At 38.8% G+C, this 21543-nt stretch overlaps 1 protein-coding gene across 1 annotated transcript in view; it reads left to right on the top strand.

Moving 5' to 3' along the window:
- Positions 1–21180, top strand: part of GTF2I (general transcription factor IIi) — an 88359-nt gene extending 67179 nt beyond the window's left edge. The window contains exons 20-35 of the mRNA XM_084249734.1: positions 939–1010; positions 1888–2071; positions 3716–3774; positions 4136–4210; positions 10342–10443; positions 10845–10910; positions 11726–11909; positions 12703–12764; positions 13413–13493; positions 13885–13968; positions 14329–14512; positions 15931–15959; positions 18169–18210; positions 18971–19012; positions 19445–19520; positions 21106–21180. Coding sequence (XP_084105860.1) covers positions 939–1010; positions 1888–2071; positions 3716–3774; positions 4136–4210; positions 10342–10443; positions 10845–10910; positions 11726–11909; positions 12703–12764; positions 13413–13493; positions 13885–13968; positions 14329–14512; positions 15931–15959; positions 18169–18210; positions 18971–19012; positions 19445–19503 — 1325 coding nt within the window. The 3' untranslated portion in view covers positions 19504–19520; positions 21106–21180. The remainder of the gene's footprint in view (positions 1–938; positions 1011–1887; positions 2072–3715; positions 3775–4135; positions 4211–10341; positions 10444–10844; positions 10911–11725; positions 11910–12702; positions 12765–13412; positions 13494–13884; positions 13969–14328; positions 14513–15930; positions 15960–18168; positions 18211–18970; positions 19013–19444; positions 19521–21105) is intronic.
- The last annotated feature ends 363 nt before the right edge of the window (positions 21181–21543 follow it).

Below are 21543 nucleotides of genomic sequence, written 5' to 3'. Positions count from 1 at the left end.
AGTTTTAAAGTACTTTACAGTAAATGAAATGAAGTGTCAAAATATTTTTTGAAGCCACCTATCTTTAGCATTATTTTCAGAACTTCTCCATTTCCCACTGCCTTTGTCAGCAAACATACTTCCACACTTAATGTGATTCTTGCACTCTCTCCTCTTCCTCTTGTTCTTTCCCTCCCTCGCTTATCCAGTATCTCCAGTCATCTTCCATTGTCTTGAAGTCTACCGCTGTCCACTCCTTCAAGTAGGCCTTCAGTTTCTGTTCAAGTGACACCTTACGTGTCTTTTATAATGGCTTAGGTTTTTTCCCCTTTATTTTATGTTAGATTTAAATGGTGATGGTTGTCTTATAAGTGAGGGGTAAGGAAATAAACCAGGTTATAGATGTGGGTAGTATTAAGTGACATCTCCCTTTAACATTTTTTCCTACCATTTATTTCCATTTGTTTACCTTTCCTTGCTGTGATTAGTTAAGTTTTTGCTTTACATGGATTTGTAGACATGTTTTATAAAACATGGAACGCCTGTATAGAAGGTAAATAAGCTGTACTTGTTGAACATGAGTAGGAGGCTTCGAGCCTTGTAGTACTGGTCCTCCAGCCTTGACCCAGGCCTTTGATGTGTATCTCCAAGGAAGAAAGTTTGAAAACCACTCATGAGCAAGTTACTGTTTATTTACAATGTGAACTTAAATATGAATTCTGACACCTTGCAGCTCTTCATTTGACAAGTGCAGGAAATCATTGTTTCCCTTAAGTCCCAAAAAGCTTTTGTTTTTAAACAAAATGGAATTAAAAATGTCACTGAATTGTAAATCTGAAGCTAATGCAGTGTTATATACCAGTTATATCTCAATTTTTTTTAAAAGCATGCCTGAAAAGAAGGGCATCCAGTTTAATTTTGTGTAGCTTATTGCTAATGAGTTTTATTTTTGCTCCTAGTCAAAGAAGATTGGAATGTCAGGATTACCAAACTACGGAAACAAGTGGAGGAGATTTTTAATTTGAAATTTGGTAAGTAAAATATATTGTGTCCTAATTATAAACCTAAGTGAAAGGCACTCTCCTGAATAAATTACAACAGTTCATGACTTAGAGGGAATATCCCAGGAACTGAGTTTCAGTTTATTTCTGCTACTGGATACACTACTTAAACCACGCAAGTTGATTTATTTCTCTTGGATTCAGTTTTCTCATATGTCAGAGTGGGAAAGGAAGGGAGGAGTCGGGATCATTCTCAATTCCACTGTCTGTACTGATAATCTGGCTAACACTGAATGGCAAATAGGTTTCATCATTTGTTTCAACTTAGATTTGTTGACAGCGGTTTCCTGGAGCGCTGTCTTGAGAAGGATTCTGAGGAGATTCAGCAAGAGTGTTTCAGTTGATTGGGTGTGTCTATCATGGAGAAGGAAGTAAGGAGTGGGAGTGATAGCAGCATTCCCGGGGCGTTTCCATTTGTCATTGTAATACCTGGTGTTGACATTTGTGTCCTGTATCGGGAATCTTAAAAACTCAACCTCTGATCTCTTTAACTTGAATTCTACTGAGATGTATCATATGCAGCCTTTATATTTTGAACAGCAAACTTGAATCTAGATGGCAGCATAAAGGCTGGGTAGGTGCCATTTCAGTGGAAATGGCCAGAGTTCATTTCTGCCCAGGGTACAGAGATAATTTTGACTAATAAATATTCTTTTGATTTGAAGCATTAAAATGTTCTTCTTTAGTACTTATTTTTTAGACTCTGCACAATAATTACGCAAAATGCCCTCAACATTAATATTTCTAGATTATAGGGAACTTTGGCATATCACATATTTGAGAATGCAGACAAAAACAAAAGAATAAAGTCTTACCTTCTACAAGTTACGTTCTCTTACACTTGCAGCCCAAGCTCTTGGACTCACAGAAGCAGTAAAAGTACCATACCCTGTGTTTGAATCAAATCCTGAGTTCCTTTATGTAGAAGGCCTGCCAGAAGGAATTCCCTTTCGAAGTCCTACCTGGTTTGGAATTCCACGACTTGAAAGGATTGTCCGTGGAAGTAATAAAATCAAGTTTGTTGTGAAAAAGTAAGTCCTATTTGCCAATATAGTCGTTTTGGAAACTAAAGAGGATAAAGTTAGAGTCTCACTTAAATGTTTTGCTTGCTACTGGTGACAGGTAAAGCTTTGAAGTCCATGATTCAAAAGCTTAAGTCTGAACTACATTCCTGGTATTATTTTGCAAATCTTCAACCTGTACTTCATTTTATCAGTACAAGGAGAATTAATTATAACACCTGCCTTGGTAATAGTGGTGTTCAAGTTGATTGGAGACACTAATGTCTCTTAGTATTCCTATATGTCAGAGGAGATGAAACCACGCTTTTTAAAATTTATTCTTTTATTCCTAGTTAATCTTGTGGGCAACTGAATTTTAGTGTTGGGTTTTTTATTTATATTTCTACGGAATTTCAGTAAAGAAACTAAACCTAGTATTAGCTAATCTGCATTTTCATGAAAGAAGTCATTGCTCTCATAAATCATTTAGCAGGTAGTGATGTCATTTTTGGAGTCAGTGGGTTGGGAGTGCGGGGTCCTTGGGTTCACTCTGGGAAAGGTTTCACCAGAGCTTCCCTTTCAGTGGCCGCAGCGAGTTTCCCATGTGAGGTTCTCCAGGAGACAGAGGCGTTAGTTATATTTAAATAGCAGGTTTCGGGCCTCCCTGGTGGCGCAGCAGGTTGAGCGCTGTGCTGTGAAGCTGTCCGCAGCCTCAGCAGTGCGGGTTCGATTCCGGCAGGCCAGCCGGCAAGAATCTCACATGGTGCTGCAGACCTTTCCTGTCGCTCCCGCTCCTCCCCTCAGCAGTGTATTTCAGTCAGTCTGCCTGTTCTGTTCCCATTCTGTCTTTGGTGAATCCTCTTGCTCTCCCGCGCCTCTGGCCTGTACCGCAGCTCTTACATAACAATAAATAAATCTTTTAAAAATATATATATATTTTTTTTTTTTTTAAAGAGCAGGTTTATTAGGGAAAGGGACAAAAGAATAAAAGATACTTTCATAGACACAAGTGGGCAGGAAGAGCGCCCCGAAAGGGACAGGTTTGCTGAGAGAGGCTTGCATGGTTGCAGGCGGGCAGCCTTGAGGAGCGCTGCCTCCACTGAGGGAGGTCCATGAAGAGAAGCCCGGGCATGGTATAGGTCATGGGCAGGCAGGAGGCTGCTGCCCTGCACAGGGAGAGAGTTGGTAAAAAGGAGTATCTGCACAGGTGGGGAGAGAGGACTGCTGCCCCTTTGTAGGGGCAGCTTTAGGTTTTATCATCTTCTTTCAGTAGGGAGAGGCTCATCTTTGTGGGTGGGTGGCTTGTTCTTTTAATCGCCATATCTTCACCTTCAGATCTGTGGCCCTGACACTCCCTGCAGTAGTCTGATAGTTTCTGTAGCTGGATTAATGGCTATGTTAATCCCTTCTACCCCCACCTCCTTGTGTGAGACAGGTTCCTGACCTTGTGGTGTCTCCTTTCCAGTTTTTCTATTCTTATTCTCCATCAGGTAGTAATAAAAAGGAAAAATGAGATTTGGGGAAGTTCCATAATGATAGAAATTGTTGCATTAGAAGATGATTTTATAAAGGCCTTTGTAAAATAACATTAGTCATGTCATGATAATTTTTATTAATTGTGTAGATAACTATTGTACTGGCTACTGTAACATTTCTCTTGTCTTGATTTTCTAGACCTGAACTAGTTGTTTCCTACCTGCCTCCAGGAATGGCTAGTAAAATAAATACTAAAGGTAAGAACAAATATGTGTGCTGTATTATATTAAGTACATTAAAACTTTCATTTTCACCATTATTTAAATCATACTGAATCATTGACCACTTTCTTTGCTTCTGAAGATATTTAATGGACCTGTTTTTTGTTTTCTTAACATTTCATTGAAAATATGTTTGCAATCCTCCTCCTTCATTCATGTTTCCACAGCTTTGTTGAGACTCATGTGGAGGATTACACTACCAGTTTAATTCTTCAGGTTTCTTTGAAAAGAGCCAAACTGTATGAATTTTAATACTCTGCTTCTATAAAGCATCCCCTTCTGTGTGTCTTTTTTTCCCCCCACAATACATGAAAGTAATTGTGTGCTTATTTCACAGCTTTGCAGTCCCCGAAAAGACCACGAAGCCCTGGGAGTAATTCAAAAGTTCCTGAAATTGAGGTCACTGTGGAAGGTAGGGTCTCCCTATGGCAAGTTTTATTGATTCTCCACTAGTTAAACGGGCATCCTTGTACAGTGTTTCACTATCGTACACCAGTGTGATCATTTCTGTTTAAATTTCCAAGAGTTCAGCTTAAATATATTTATTCCTTTACTTTCCTCCTTTTGGGGCGGTAATATCTGAAGAAGATCTCTAATAAATCAGGAGCCATACTTTCTTGAAGAAGTTCATAAATGAACAAAAACCATAGTGCTTTTGGCATTATAGACATTGAGGAACTTAGACAAACCTGAGCCTAAATCTGTTAAGATTTCAACAGTTTAAAAACAGTGTGATACTGCATAAAAGTGGAGTTGAGGTTTGCATTTCTTCCATCTGACTGTGTTTCATATTAGTTCGTATCCTTTGTAATAAATCAGTGATCAAGTAAGTAAACAGTTTCCCTAAATCAGTAAACGGATTTCCTGAGTTCTTTGTACCCTTCTAGCAAATTAATTGAAGCTGAGGAGAGAGTCTTGAGAAACTCTGATTTATGGCCATTAGTATGGAATCTTTTTGACTGGACCCTGGAGTCTGAAGGAGGGGGCCATGGGAACCTTTGTTTAGCTGCTTGGTCAGAGACATGGGCTTGCAATGTCTGAAAGTAGAGTGAGTCTTGAAAGGCTGAACCCTTAAACTGTAAAATCTGCTGCTGTCTCTGGGTAGATAGTATCAAAATTGAGTTAAATTCCTGGACATCCTGCTTATTGCATGTGGATGTGGGGAAGCCTCAGCACCTACACTGCCTGTTGGAAATTGAGTGCAGGACATTCCACCAACTATGAATGTACACAGAATTTTAATTGCTCATTCATATAGTTATTTTGTCATTAATTTTTGGGGGAACGTGACTTACCTGCATTACATTTCTATCATCAATTTACCAACTGTTCAGATTTTTCCACATCCCTGCCACCACTTTTTATCTTTTTTTTTGTAGTCATCCTAATGGATGTCTTATCCTTTTTATTGATGAATAGTATTCCACTGTGTGGCTGTTTGACCTTTTTTTTTTTTTTTTTTTTTTTTTTTTTGTGGGACCCTCACCGGCAGCTGGGGAATGAACCTTCATTGCAGAGGCTGCGGGCAGCCTCGCAGCCCAGTGCTCAACTGCTGCGCCACCAAGGGAGGCCCTATTTGACATTTTTTATTCTTTATCAGTTGATGGCTGTTTGGTCTGTTTTGCTTTTTTTTTTTTTTTTTTTTTTAAATTTTTTTTTTTTTAATATAGAGGCATGTTTTTATTTTATTTATTTATTTGTTTGTTTGTTTTTTTTTGTTGTTGTTTATACATGCACTGGGTACAGTCAGAAACGCAGGAGGGTGAGAGAATTCACCAGAGCCAGAGCAGGGAGCAGAGCAGGCAGAAGGACCGAAGTACACTGCTGAGGGGAGCAGCGGGCGGCAGGAGAGGTCTGCGCGCCATGTGGGACCCTCCTCCGGTGGCTGGGGAGCAGCCGGGGATCGAACCGGCGCCGCAGAGGCTGCGGGCAGCCTCGCAACCCAGCGCTCAACCGCTGCGCCACCGGGGAGGCCCATGTTTTGCTTTTTGGCTATTATGAATAATACTAGTAAAACATCTGTATGCAAGTTTTGTGTGGAATATGTTTTTAATTCTACATTTTTTGAGAATTATTAAATACAACTATATTTATTAACTAGATTGATTTTATGTGGAAATGCAAATATTGTTTTGAAGTGAAATCAACAAGTGAGACAAGAAGGGAATGCTAGTTAGAATGGGTAATGAACCCACTTACTGTGTTTTGTTTTTTTTTTAAAGATTTATTTATTAACAAAAAAAGATTTATTTATGCATACAAGATCTGGGGCACAGGCCAGATATGCGGGGGGTGAGAGGATTCACCAGAGACAGAGCGGGAAACAGAACAGGCAGATCAACCGAAGTACACTGCTGAGGGGAGCAGCGGGCAAGACAGGAGAGGTCTGCTGCGCCATGTGGGTTGCTCCCTGGCTGGCTGGGGATTGAACTCATGCTGCACATAGCTTCATAGTGCAGTGCTTAACCCCTTGTGCCACCAGGGAGGCCCTTACTGTGGTTTTTAATCGAAAAAATACCATCTTAATGTTAAACTTTCACTATACCTACTTACCACTTTCCTTTTTATTTTTGGTTTCTGATGCAAAAAAAAAAAAAAGTGTTAAAGTCAGTGATGGGTTAATGAAAAATAATTTTGACCTGCCGTTAGATGAGCAAAGAATGTGGCCTTATATTGCCTTACTGGTGTCTTTAGAGGACCTGGTCCCTCTAGGTTTTTGTTGTTTTCCAGTGTAATAAATGGATACTCGATTTAATTTGTATTCATTAAAATGCCATAGTTTTTAAGTTACTTTAAGTAGTGAAATGCTATATCCAACTACATGAATTTTTTGTCAAATAGTTTGGCGATAGAAGGGAAGTATTTTGTTTACACCTTGTAAATGGAAATTTTCATTACTTTAAAAATAAAATTTGTTGGGTGTAAGTTACATGAAATATAATGTACCAATTTTTATTTTTTTTAAAGATTTATTTATGCATACAAGAGCTGGGGTGCAGGCCAGAGGTGTGGGGGTGAGAGGATTCACCAGAGACAGAGTGGGGAGCAGAACAGGTGGATCCACTGAAATACAGTGCTGAGGAGAGCAGCAGGCAAGGCAGGAGAGGTCTACTGCACCATGTGGGTCAGCTCCCTGGCCTGGGTTTGAACTTTTGCCGCAGTGGCTGTGGATAGCTTCATAGTGCTGAGACTTAACCCCTTGTGCCACCAGGGAGGCCTCCTGTACCAATTTTTATTGTGTAATTTGTGTCTTAGAAAATGTTTGTATCATCACTTTATTTTTAAAATACTTATGTTTATGCACACAAGAGCTGGGGTATAGGCCAGAGGTGCAGAGGGTGAGGGAGGTGGTGAGAGGATTCACCAGAGACAGAGTGGGGAACAAAACAGGGAAATTGATTGAAACACACTGCTGAGGGGAGCAGTGGTCTGCTTTGCCATGTGGGTTAGCTCCCTGGCAGGGGATCAAATGCCTGCGGATTGCTTCATAGTGCTGATAATTAACTCCTTGTGCCACCAGGGAGGCCCCTATACCATCACTTTAAAACAAAAAGAATATTTCCATCACCCTAAAATGCTACCCCATGCTCAGCAGTCAGTCCGCCACTCCAGGCAACAGACAACCAGTGATCTGCTTTTTGTTACAATAGAATATACTTGCCTATTCTAGAGTTCATATAATATATGCAGTCAAGCTGCATTTGACTTTTTAATGATTTATTTATTTTCCTTAGCATAATGTTTTTAGATTTATACTCAAGTTGCATGTTTTGTCACTTCTTTTTGTTGCTGAACATTACTTCACTATGTGAATTCACATTTTGTTCATATAGTAAATTATCCACAGCATTTGGGGTTTATTTCTAGTCCTTTGTCTAATGAAAATGCTGTGTGTCTGTGTGTACAAAATGTGTTAATTCTCTCCTCTTGGTGTAGATAGTTAGGAATGGAATTGCTGGGTTGCCTAACAGTTTTCTAAAGAGTATGTATCCTTTTACACTTTTACAGAGACTAAATGAGAACTCCAGTAGCTATAAACACGTCCTCGTAGTATTTCATATTGTCATATTCTTTTTAATTTATCCTAGTCTAGTGGTTGTACAGTGTTATTTCATGTACTATAAATAAGAATGTCAGTTTATTTATTTTGAATTAAAATAGATATTTCAATCAGCTCAATTCTGTCAGCTGATCACAAGTCTTGTTTTGCCCTTTTGTGTCATGCACATGGAATATAAGCAAGGCTAGTCACTTGTTATAGAACAATGGTCATGGAATATACTGATTTTCTTTTGGTAAATACCTGCCAGGTAAATGAGGCTCAAGAGCCATCTTGTCCAAATTTTATCCCCCGTTCTGATTAGATACCTCTAATACTCAAGGATTCTGAGGATATATCCAGGCTGAGTAGAGAAGATAGTGGTTGTAGGTGCACTGTGTATTTGCCATCCCATGCTTAAATATAGGAAATATGTGAAATTTCCGTCCACCGGTATGTCAGAGAGAACAGTATAGTGGTGAAGACTGAAGAGCCAGACTCTGAAGGTTGATATCCTGTCTTCACACTTACTGGTTGTTCAATAGACTACAAGTTACATAGTCCCCATGACTCTAGTTATTCCATCACCAAAATGGAGGTGTGATGATGCCTACTAAAACTGAGTTAACACATATGATACGCTTGGTACAGTGACTGGTATATGCTTCTAGTATTGGCAATATCACTGCAGAAATCATCAAGCAAGAGTCTTATGTCAAGATAACACAGGAACTTGATAACTGAATAGAAAGGTAATTTAGATCCTTTAAACATTCCCATAAATTGGGAAATTCCTTTAAACATTCCCATAAATTGGGAAATTCAAAGTTTTGTTCCTTAGAATATACCAGTTACTTTCTTTTTTTTTTTTTTTTAAGATTTATTTATTTATGCATACAAGAGCTGGGGTTTAGGCCAGAGGTGTGGCGCGTAAGAGGATTCACCAGAATCAGAGTGGGGAATAGAACAGGCAGATTGACCAAAGTACACTGCTGAGGGGAGCAGCGGGCAAGTCAGGATAGGTCTGCTGCACCATGTGGGCAACTGCTCCCTAGCCAGCCAGGGAATCGAACTCATGTTGGAGAGACTGCAGACAGCTTCAAAGGTTGCATTTTAACCCCTTGCGCCACCATGGAGGCCCTGTACAAGTTACTTTCCAAAGAAATCTGTAGAATAAAAAAAAAAGCGAATCTTAGTGATGTTTCCCCCTTTATTTTGGCTTTTTTTTAATTATTGACTTTATTATTATTTTTTAAGATTTATTTATTTATTTATTTTATTGATTGATTGATTTATACATACATGCATACAAGCACTGGGTACAGTCAGAAGCGCGGGAGGGTGAGAGAATTCACCAGAGCCAGAGCGGGGAGCAGAGCAGGCAGAAGGACCGAAGTACACTGCTGAGGGGAGCAGCGGGCGGCAGGAGAGGTCTGCGCGCCATGTGGGACCCTCCTGCGGTGACCGGGGAGCAGCCGGGGATGGAACCGGCGCTGCAGAGGCTGCGGGCAGCTTCGCAACCCAGCGCTCAACTGTTGCGCCACCGGGGAGGCCCTAATTATTGACTTTAGATTAAAATAAGCTTCTTAGTATTAGATTGTCCCTATATAAAAACGAGCCAAGTCCTAGAGTTTATAAGAATAACTGGAACTAATACTCATTTTCATTTCATCGAAATGAAATTTTCATAGAAAATAACTTACTACCTCTAGCATTATTTCTAAGATGGTCTAAAAACTTAAAAGGATTTATCTGAGTCAGCTAGAGAAAATCCAAAGGAAAGCTTCATAGTAGGGATAACACATATAAAACTCCACTTACGTTCAAAAGTTGAAAGAAAAACATTTAAGAAAACATAGGTAATCAAAAACTAGATGACTCCAAAAGGGCATGGTGAGGGGCCTCCCCAGTGGCGCAGCGGTTGAGCGCTGGGTTGCGAAGCTGCCCGCAGCCTCTGCGGCGCCAGTTCGATCCCCGGCTGCTCCCCGGCCACCAGAGGAGGGTCCCACATGGCGAGCAGACCTCTCCTGCCGCCCGCTGCTCCCCTCAGCAGTGTACTTCGGTCCTTCTGCCTGCTCTGCTCCCCGCTCTGGCTCTGGTGAATTCTCTCACCCTCCCGCGCTTCTGACTGTACCCAGTGCATGTGTAAACGAACAAACAAACAAATAAATAAATAAAAAATACATGCCTCTTTAAAAAAAAAAAAAAAAAAAGGGCATGGTGAAACAGAAGTGAATTTATTGACTTCAGATTAGCTCAGGTCAGCCAGTAAGCTAATGCTGTTTGAGGGGGACAACCCAGTTGTAGAAAAATGATGGTGGCATGTGGAACTAGCAGCTGTACCCGTGTTCCATTGTAGAGTGTTTGTACACTATTAGAGCTTAATTTTGTTTTCTAGCATAGGCTGGTCTTCAAGAAAATGTCCTAGAGAATCACTGGCAGTACTTAAGCATGATTAAATACATGAGTATTGATTATAATTTTCCTTCTTAATTCTTCTTTAGGCCCTAATAACAACAACCCTCAAACTTCAGCTGTTCGAACTCCAACCCAGACTAATGGTTCTAATGTTCCCTTCAAGCCTCGGGGGAGAGAATTTTCCTTTGGTAAATATACATTTTATTTTTATAATTTGATGACATGGGGGGCAAGCTATTTCTCTGTGCCTCAGTCTCCTTATATGTAAAATGAGGCTAACAATGCTTCCTACTTTATAGTGTTATTTTGAGGATTAGAAATATTAACTCATTTAAAGGATAGAACTGTACTTGGTATCTAATAGATACTATAAATTGGGGGGGGGTTAGTGCTTATTTTTTATTTATTAGTGACAGTTCAATAATAATCTTAGAAAGGGTTAGAGTAGTTGTCATTACATAATTGTTAAAGCTTACATTTTATTTTGTACTTCCTAAAGATACACAATAAAATAAGATGAAAATATTCTGAGTGTGAGTGTATATTGATTAAATACTACTAACAATTTAATGATCTGTTTTATATGTAGAGGCCTGGAATGCCAAAATCACCGACCTAAAACAGAAAGTTGAAAATCTTTTTAATGAAAAATGCGGTAAGTTTCTTTTGTAATTATTATTACAAAAAATACAAGGTAGTTTTTTTTTTTTTTTTTTTTTTTTTTGGACTATAAGGTAAGCAGAGTAATATGGTCAACACTTAAAGTATGAATTTTGCAGTGTGGCAGTCATAGTTTCTCCCACTTTTCTTAACACTAACAAATTGAATTTTCTTTGTGAAATGATTTTTTTTTCCATTGTCATTTCTTTTTTAAATAAATAAAATAATTTATATATATTTATATCTCTTATAATCAGGGAAATGCAAATCAAACCACAATGAGATACCACCATACACTGTAAGAATGGCACATATCAAAAAAACTAGCAACAACAAATAATGGCGGGGATGTGGTGAAAAAGGAATGCTCCTACATTGCTGGTGGGAGTGCAAACTGGTCCAGCCACTATGGAAAGCTGTATGGAGGTTCCTCAGACTACTAAAAATGGAGCTTCCATATGACCCAGCAATTCCCCTCCTAGGGATCTACCCAAGGGACACAAAAACATTGATTCAAAAGAACACCTGTACCCCTATGTTTATTTCAGTACTATTTATAATAGATAAAACCTGGAAACAACCCAAATGCCCAAAAATAGATGACTGGATCAAGAAGATATGGTATATATACACAGTGGAAATAATGACTTTTTTTAAGTCAGTATGGTTTTACAAAATAGTTTAAAATGCACTTCCTAAAAAAAATTTAGTTATGTCAATTACATCAAGACACATGGTTTCATAGGTGTAATTAATTTTTTAAAAGTTAACAAATGTAAGAAATGAGAAAAGTATTTATGTTTTTTACAGGTGAAGCTCTTGGCCTTAAACAAGCGGTGAAGGTGCCATTTGCATTATTTGAGTCTTTCCCAGAAGACTTTTATGTAGAAGGCTTACCTGAGGGTGTGCCTTTCCGACGACCATCTACTTTTGGCATTCCAAGGCTGGAGAAGATACTTAGAAACAAAGCCAAAATTAAGTTCATCATTAAAAAGTAAGGGAATTAGATGAAACAAGATTGACTATGTTATTTTTTGACCCTGAGAGATAGAGAGACACATGGATTTACCTTTTGTTACAAGGCCAGATTATTCCTAAAGTCAAAAAAGGCTTTTAAAAAGCCTTTTGTATAAATTTTAAATTTTCCATAATTGGTTAAAAGATTGAAGGAAAGCAACTGTATTTTGTGAAATTTACCCACAATCAGATTTGTAAAGGTTGATGCTTTAGGAATTGCGGTTCAGTTTTATAAACATCTTCTATTTCTCCAACTTGGAGAATATCTCAAAGTTCTCTCATGTTTGCTTTAAGGTCTATGAATTAGGCAAGCACAATTGAAATAGATGAGGATACTTGCCTTTGCATCACCCAGAGATGCTATAAAATAAAATATCATTGCATACAAGAACTAGGGGGTAGGCCAGAGGTGCAGGGGTGATAGGATTCACCAGAGACAGAGTGGGGAGCAAGACAGGGGATCTACTGAAATACACTGCTAAGGGGAGCAACAGTCAAGACAGGAGAGGGGTGCTGCGCCATGTGGGTCAGCTCCCTGGCCAGGGATCACACTCATGCGAACTCATGCCACAGTGGCTGGCGATAGCTTGATAGTACTGCACTGCCTTTAACCCCTGTGCCATCAGGCAGGCCCCTTATGTGTGTTTTTTTAGATAATCTTGTTTCTGTTCATCACTAAAAATCAAATGTGTGCTTACAGAATGTTACTGCTTTAATTTTTAATGATTCACCGTAGGATTATTAGCACAAGCCTTTTCTCTTGTTTTTAGACCTGAGATGTTTGAGACAGCAATTAAAGAAAGCACCTCCTCCTCCTCCAAGAGCCCTCCAAGTAAATACCCTTGCGTATTATACATGCTATTGAAAATTTTTTTTGCAGCAGTGGGGGAGGGAGGGGAATGGTTTAAGAAACAGCTATTGTAGTAAAAACTCAAAGTATTTTCAAAACTAAAATTGTGACTAGTTAACAATTTTTCTTCCTTTCATAATTGAGACTCTGTATTCTTTGGTCTAAGCACCGCAAAGAAAGAAAAAGTTAACAATAGTCCTTTGGGAGTATATCGAAATACACAATAAAAGGGAACTCACCTTTAACAAAGATGGATTAAAATGCTGTCTTTTTTAAAAAAAAGATTTGTTTCATTTATTTATGCTTATAAGAACTGGAGTATAGGCCAGAGATGCTGAGGGTGAGAGAATTCACCAGAGACACAGTGGGGAGCAAAACAGGCAGATCTACTGAAATACACTGCTGAGGGGAGCAGCAGGTGAGACAGGGCAGGTCTGCTGTGGCCTTGCCCAGGAATGGAAATCATGCTGTAGTGGCTGGTGATAGCTTGATAGAGCTGAGACTTAACAACCCTGTGCCACCAGGGAGGCCCTAAAATGCTATCTTACATAGTCTTGAGCTATAAGCACATTATTAGCAAACGTTTGATTACATTTTGTATATGTCCTAATCTTCAGTTTCTCTCTTAAGGAAAAATAAATTCATCGCCCAATGTTAATACTACTGCATCAGGTGTTGAAGATCTTAACATCATTCAGGTTACAATTCCAGGTATGATTTCTCTGTCCTTATTGTAGTTCATGATTCACTGGAGTTTCCTCTACTATGTCAAATATGTCAAGTATAATGCTGCCTTCTTCACAGCTTCTGCAGGAGTTGTTAACCAAATACATCACCTTATAATTTATTTCTACAAAAGCTCCAGGCAGGTTCTGGAGACAGCGTGGGCTAAAACCTGTCAACTACAGGTGACTTGTGTTCTTCGAAAAGTCTGTGTAAAACAGCAAATAAAGCTCATAACAGGAATAAAGTTTCATAACATTTTAATTTGCTATTGTTAAATCTTTTCAGTCATGCCTAGTTCAAAATATTTACATATTTCAAGAACACTCTTGAGTTATATAGCATTTTTAAGTTTGAAGTTTTCTCTTAAATTTTTTAGATGATGATAATGAAAGACTGTCAAAAGTTGAAAAAGCTAGACAACTAAGAGAACAAGTGAATGACCTCTTCAGTCGAAAATTTGGTGAGTATTACATTTGTGTAACACAGCTTGCAATAAACAAGGAAATTTTGTTTCAGTAAGATAACAGTAAATTATAATCACATAGTTACCTTCCTATAAAAAAAGGAAATAGTTATTTAAAAAAGCAGGTATTGGTGGTTTTGCTAAAGTTCTTTAATAAAACATTAAATGTGTTTTTATATACTATAGCTAGCTAATATCAAGTTAATAAAATCAAGGTTCATATTTAAGATTGTCGTGTCTGAAGACCTTAACAGAAGACAATCTTTGAAATAAATGTTGGTAATGTGCATTTTAAACACTTCTTAAGCTTAAGGTGATAGGTCAATCTGTGCTTTCAATCTGTTCTTCTCTTACTAGGTGAAGCTATTGGTATGGGTTTTCCCGTGAAAGTTCCCTACAGGAAAATCACAATTAACCCTGGCTGTGTAGTGGTCGATGGCATGCCTCCTGGAGTGTCATTCAAAGCCCCCAGTTACCTGGAAATCAGTTCCATGAGAAGGATCTTAGATTCAGCTGAGTTTATCAAATTCACAGTCATTAGGTAAGTGAGAACTCTTTGCTTGGTCAGGAGAATGACTCTGTAGATCATTAGCCTATATCATTTTTCAAAAATTGAGTCATACATAGTAATATAGTCATTTGCCATATAATAAAATGAGTAACATTTTAATTATGATGCTGGTAGATTCTTTCCTCCCATAGCTAACTGGGAGTTCTCAGGTTTTAAGGTACGGGGTTAGCAAACCTTGGACTGTGGGCTAAAGCCAGCCTGCCACCAATACTATAAAATCTTAAAGACACGTCCATTTGTTTGCATTTTATGTAACTGCACTCATGTTACAGTGGTAAAACTGTAGTTGGGGCAGAACCAGTATGGTTTGTAAAGCCCAAAATATTCGCTTGACCCTTTGCAGAGAAATTTTGCTAATCCCCATCTTAGACATCTCATGGAGATCCAAGGGATTCTCTCCCAAGTCAGTCAGCTCACTTTCGTCTCCTTGTCCATCCAGCGAGAATGGTAATTGTTCACTTTGAGACCATCACCTTCTTTTCCAAAGAAGAGGCTAATAACACCCTCTAAGAGCATCTTGAGAAGCAGGCTCATGAGTGTTACACTAGTGTTCGGCAAATTTTGTCTCATCTATCCAAGCAGACATGCCATAGTCTTGGCTCTTCAATTCCCCAAAATTTGGCTGTCAATAAATTGACCCAGTTCATTGAGTTTCCACTCTGTCTACTATAAATTTCTTATGATTTGTCCCTCAGAATTGCTAATGTGTTACCAACTCGAAGCTTTTTGTCACTCATCTCCTCCTAATAATACCCTTTCCAAAAAACCCCATAATTTTATCTCATGTTACTCTCCATGACATTCCCAAATCTGGGGTAAAACCTTCTTCTCTTGACCATTTAATTGGAATTACTCTATTCCCTTTTTTTGTTGTTGTTCCTGTTTTTGTCTTCCCAATATTACCCTTTTTTTAAGATATTATTTTATTTATTTATACATACAAAAACTGGGGTGTAAGCCAGAGGTGTGGGGGGTGAGAGGATTCACCAGAGACAGAGTGGGGAACAAAACAGGCAGATTGACTGAAATGCACTGCTGAGGGGAGCAGCGGATGAAACGGGAGAGGTCTGCTGTGCCATGTGGGTTAGCTCCCTGGCTGGGGATCAAACTCATGCTGCAGTGGCTGGTGATAGCTTGGTAGCGCTCAGACTTTAACCCTTGTGCCACCAGAGAGGCCCCCCAATATTACCTAATACTGTTTCCTAATAGCTAGATAGAAAGTAGATAGGTAGATGGAGAGATACCTCTATGAGATTAAAACATAGTGGATAACATTTCTCATTCGAGCATATCAGCCACATGGGTTAAATATTAGTTGAATAAATGGAATATACTTGTAAGTTCTTATAGCGTAAAAATAAACTTTTATAATTTGTTTCCTTCTTTAGACCATTTCCAGGACTTGTGATTAATAACCGTGAGTATTTCATGATGTCTTTTCTTATCTGGGATTGAGAGGGTGGTGTGTGTGCGTGCACTTACAAGGTGTAGTATTCTACTTCACCTACCGCAGTAGCCATGCAAAATCATCTTCATTTCAGTGCAGAGCACCAGGTACTTTCTAGATGTAAAATTGGGCAAGTTTCTAAACTTTTTTTAAAAAAAATAAAAAGATTTGTTTATTTATACAAGTTCTGGGGTATAGGCCAGAGGCACAGGAAGGTGAGAGGATTCACCAGAGACAGAGTGGGGAGCAGAACAGGCAGGCGGACCGAAAGCACTGCTGAGGGGAGCAGTGGGCGAGACAGGAGAGGTCTGCTGCACCGTGTGGGTATCTCCCAGGCCAGCCAGAAATCAAACCCGCACTGCAGAGGCTACAGACAGCTTCATAGCGCTGCCCTCAGCCCGCTGCGCTACTGGGGAGGCCTAAGTTTCTAAACTTCTTAAGATCTCAGTTTACTGAGTCATACAAAATGATAATGATAATAGTCCCATTTGGGGTGTTGTAGAACATTTCAAAGACTCATTATATGTCAGTCATCTAAACCAGGGATAGGTAAATTCCAGCCCATGTTTGTAAATTATTGGAACACTGCTCTTAACCATTTGTGTATGGCAGAATTGAAAAGCTGCAAGAGATTAAGTGACCTGCAAATTTGGAAATACTGACTATATGAAATATAGTTTGATCTGACCTAATCTAGAACAATGTCTGGCCTACATTTTGCTCAATAGTCTTGTTTTTTGTTTTTACTGTTGTTGTATAATTATAGTGCTGGAGTAAGTAGGTCTTTTATTGTGATTTTGTTCCTAGTAATGTTTAAGTACAATGTCTGGCATATTTATGGCTCTCTGATATTCTTGTGTAAATTTAAGTGTTTTTATAGTTCCCTAGTATTCAGTTTGCTTTAAGGATTTTATTTATTTTTGCATAGAAGAACTGGAGTATATGCAGAGTTGGGGGGGTGGGCGGTGAGAAGATTTACCAGAGACAGAGTGGGGAGCAGAACTGGTGGATTTACTGAAATACACTGCTAAGGGGAGCAGCAGGACAAGAGAGGAGAGGTCTGCTATGGCTTATGGCTGTGCCTTGTGGGTTAGCTCCCTGCTTGGGGATCAAACTCAGGCCCTTGCATTGATAGCCTTGAGACTTAACCCCTAGACCACCAGGGAGGCCCCCTTGCTTTAAATAGTTTTCATTTGTTTGTTTGTTTTGCAAAACTTCAGTTGTGCTAGTATTTTTTATGTTCTCTTTGTTGTTGGGAAAAAAATTTTTTTAAAGATTTATTTATTTGTGCATACAAGAGCTGGGGTGCAGGCCAAAGATGCAGGGGTGAAAGGATTCACCAGAGACAGAGGAGGAGCAGAAAGGGCAGATCTACTGAAAACACAGTTCTTTGACTTGCATCCTTTAGTGTCATGTATTTAATAACATTTCTTTTACCTCTAAACTTTGAGTTTTATGCCCTCATAAAATTTATTCATTTGCTTATATCTCAAACCATGAAGATTTTTTGTTGGTATAAATTCTGTTTTTAACATACTTTCTATCTTGGCCACATATATTAGGAACTAGTGATGTTAATAGTAAAAGCAGAAGTATTTCTTGCTTCACAGATTTTGAATCTTTATGACATTCAGTTTTAATCACATCAGGAATTTGATTATTTATAGATAATTTGTAATATTTTTTATTAATCCAAATTCATCTGTCTTGTGGGCAGTTTTTAATTTCAGTGAACATTATGTTTTAAGCCTCCCTGACCTTTTGCTTTGTTTAAAATGTTGAATTTGTTGTAATCCTTCAACAATAGTGTATAGTAGAATTTTGTGGTAATTACTAAGAAATATTTTTTTTATAGTCTAGTACTGAGCTTTATTTGATTCATTCCAATTAGGAATTCTTTTTTTTTTTTTTTAAGATTTATTTATTTATGCATACAAGAGCTGGGGTACAGGCCAGAGGTATAGGGGGGTGGGGTGAGAGGATTCACCAGAGACAGAAATAGTTATTTTGACAGGACATACACCAGAACTTGTAGTGTTTGTGTTCCCTTCTTGTCATAAGGAAAGTACTGCCTGTTACGGCAAAGTCAGAGCATCAAAATGGAGACTGTATGTAAAAATGTTTTTCAAATGTAACAAGTTATTAAATTGTTATTTAAACTAATTTGCTTTATTTTCAGAGTTGGTTGATCAGAATGAGTCAGAAGGCCCAGTGATACAAGGTAGATGAAGCAGGGTAAAACATAGAATTCTTCCTACTTGTTCAGTAGAACAAATCCCTTTTAAAAAGTGTGGCCTGTTGTGCATAGAGCTCAGGTCTCAGCATGCACGAGCACACACACATATGCACACACTTTCTTTGACTCCTGTGTTGGAAGCCTGTATGCACTAAAGCTGTAAGTTCTAACAGAGAACGATGGACCATGTGCCATTCAGTCGCACTGGCCCAGGTCAAGCATAAGATCAGAAACCCAAACCAACAGCATTGATGCAATTTTTGAGTGAGAAGGTTGTCATTTTAAATTTGCTCTGTATGCCATATGTTTGTAAAATGTTAGACACCAAATTGCATGGGTGGAAATGCATGCTTTGTGGTCTTAGAAATTCTTTTGAAATGCTGTTTAGATTTGTTACCCTCTGATTCTTTGAAAACAATGAAAGGCTTTTATTAAAAGGGACTCCAACAGATGAAAGAGAATAAAGATATGAAGGAGCTTATGTTCATATTGGAGCTATGTTTATATTGTTAGTTAAGACTTCTATTTGTGTGCGCTAACATCACATTTCAGAAGTTGATTTTAACCAGTTAGTTCAGTATTTGTGTGTATAATCCTAAGAATCTTTGGCTCTTGTTTCATTTTAGACTTGTTCTTTGTGTACAGTGTCTGGAGAGCTTTATCTGTTCCTCCCTCTGGGCCCTTTAAATAATTAAAAGCAACTTTTGGACAATGTTAAAATAAATCTTCCTGTGCTTTTCTTTAGAGTCATCTGAGCCAAGCCAGTTGGAGGTTCCAGCAACAGAAGGTAAAAGGGTAATCTGCTTGTCATAAATTTAAGTTCTGTAACACTTTTATTTAGACAAAGGATTGTGTTATTAAAACTATTAAACTAGAAAGACCTGTGTAACTATTTTGTCCTTTTGTTTCTGGATGAGTTGGGTTTGTAATGTATACCCTGAAACATGTTCAGAAATTACTCAAGGGTTCTTTTTGTTCTATTTCTCCCAAATGACCCTTCAGTGATTCCTGATGAAAAGTTGAGTCACTACTGTGTAATCTATATAGTAATGTCCTTTGAAGACACAAGTAATAAGATGTTTGTTACTTTAAAAACACGGGTAACAAAATTTAGAACTTGTTGACAACTAACCTATATTGTCTTTGAAAATGTTATTTTTTATTATTTTAATTCTCTTTGATAGCATAATTAATTGGTTCCCTTTGTTTTTCTTGACAGAAATAAAGGAGACTGATGGAAACTCTCAGATCAAGCAAGAACCAGACCCTACGTGGTAGACCTCTTCCCTCCTAGGGTAAATCGGTTTCTGTGTTTGGGATGCCATGCAATGTCTGTCTGAATCTACCTGCATATTATAAGCCATGTGTTTTCCAGCATCAGCCATAAAGTATCCTCATCTTCACAGTATGTGAGGTTCAAGTGTAATCCATAGTGGATGGTTTGAGCTACAAGATTGAAGTGGAGAGATTTTCTTGGACTCAATATATGTCCATTAGTTGAAGATATACATGCACATTTGCCTTAAAAGGAAAATTGTGGGGGCCTCCCTGGTGGCGCAGGTGGTTGAGCACAGCGCTGTGAAGCTGTCTGCAGCCTCCGCAGTGCAGGTTCAATCCCCACTGGCCTCAGAGCAACCCACATGGCGCGGCAGACCTTTCTTGTCTCGCCCACTGCTCCCCTCAGCAGTGTATTTTAGTCAGTCTACCTGTTTTGTTCCCCACTCTGTCCCGGGTGAATCCTCTCACCCTCCCCCACATCTGGCCTGTACCCCAGTTCTTATATAAATAAATAGGTCTTTGTTTGTTTGTTTGTTTGTTTATACATGCACTGGGTACAGTCAGAAGCGCGGGAGGGTGAGAGAATTCGCCAGAGCCAGAGCAGGGAGCAGAGCAGGCAGAAGGACTGAAGCAAACTGCTGAGGGGAGCAGCCGGCGGCAGGAGAGGTCTGTGCGCCATGCGGGACCCTCCTCCGGTGGCCGAGGAGCAGCCGGGATTGAACTGGCGCTCAACCGCTGCGCCACCGGGGAGGCCGTAAATAGATCTTTTTTTAAAAAAAAAAAAAAGGAAAATTGCGTGGATTTTCTGGTTTGTTTGTGTTTTTTTTTTTTTAATGGATTTCTTTTTTTTAAAGATTTATTTTTTTATGCATACAAGAGCTGGGGTGCAGGCCAGAGGTTTGGGAGGTGAGAGGCTTCACCAGAGGCAGAGTGGGGAGCAGAACAGGCAGATCTACTGAAATAAACTGCTGAGGAGAACAGTGGGCAAGACAGGAGAGGTCTGCTGCATCATGTGGGTCAGTCAGTTCTCTGGCTGGGGATCGAACTCGTGCTACAGTGGCTGTGTATAGTGGCATAGTGCTGCAACTTAACCCCTTGCACCACCAGGGATGCCCCTTTTCTGGGTTTTTTTGTTTGTTTATAATTTATAGGATAAATCTTGTCCTATCACCTTTGGAATTTACTGTCAAACTTTTCCCCTGATTATCATAAAAATATTTGCAGTCTATCTGAGCTACACAATCTGCTACACATTTTGCATGATTAAGTTAGAAGCCTGATCATTTTGAACTTCTTAAACTTGGTCAAGTTCTTTATTAGTAAGGAAAATGTTAAACTAGGAGTTGACAAAAATTAGTACTCATTTTGTATTGAAGCTCATTAAACCTGAGTTAGGAATGAGAAGGAAATAGTTACAAGGTATGGCTTGAAACTTGTTCACTCTGATCTGTAATACATTTTTTTTGTAGACTTTTGTCATGGAATTTGCCATATACTGTCAGTTCATGGATTAAAGTATTAAGTTGTAATATTTGTGAATGTTAAATTTCCATAATCAGATTAACCAACTTTCTTGCTTGTTTGTTTTTTCTCTTATTTTAGCCTAAAGTATCAGTGGTTGAGAAGAGCTTTTCGGACCTGTTACTGCCCCAAGCTGTGTAATATACTTGTATAACAGAAATACCTTCTATACAAACCTTTTTTTCTACTTTTAGATAGAAATGTCTACTTTTTCAGCAGTTCTGTGAATTGAATTAAAGAGCAGAGTGACTGTAGATTTGGAATGGCTGGTTTACTTTGGAATGTGCTATGAGGATTTTACAGCAATGCTGGAAAACGACAGGGAAAACGACAGGGATGAATCCCATCAGGTTTTTTACGTATTCAGCAGAGCCTTCAGCTATGGTGTTTATTTTCCAATCAAGTGAAGATATCTCCTCCTGGAACATCTCAGCTTCTGCAGTGAAGAAAACACCTGTGATAGTTCAGTTGTTTTAGTTTTTCTATTTGAAAAATCATTTAAATGATTCTTTGTTCACA

The sequence above is a fragment of the Talpa europaea genome (genome assembly GCF_964194135.1).
Source record: "Talpa europaea genome assembly, chromosome: 12".
In the NCBI taxonomy this organism is placed as follows: domain Eukaryota; kingdom Metazoa; phylum Chordata; class Mammalia; order Eulipotyphla; family Talpidae; genus Talpa; species Talpa europaea.
This window is presented reverse-complemented; position numbering and strand designations above follow the sequence as displayed.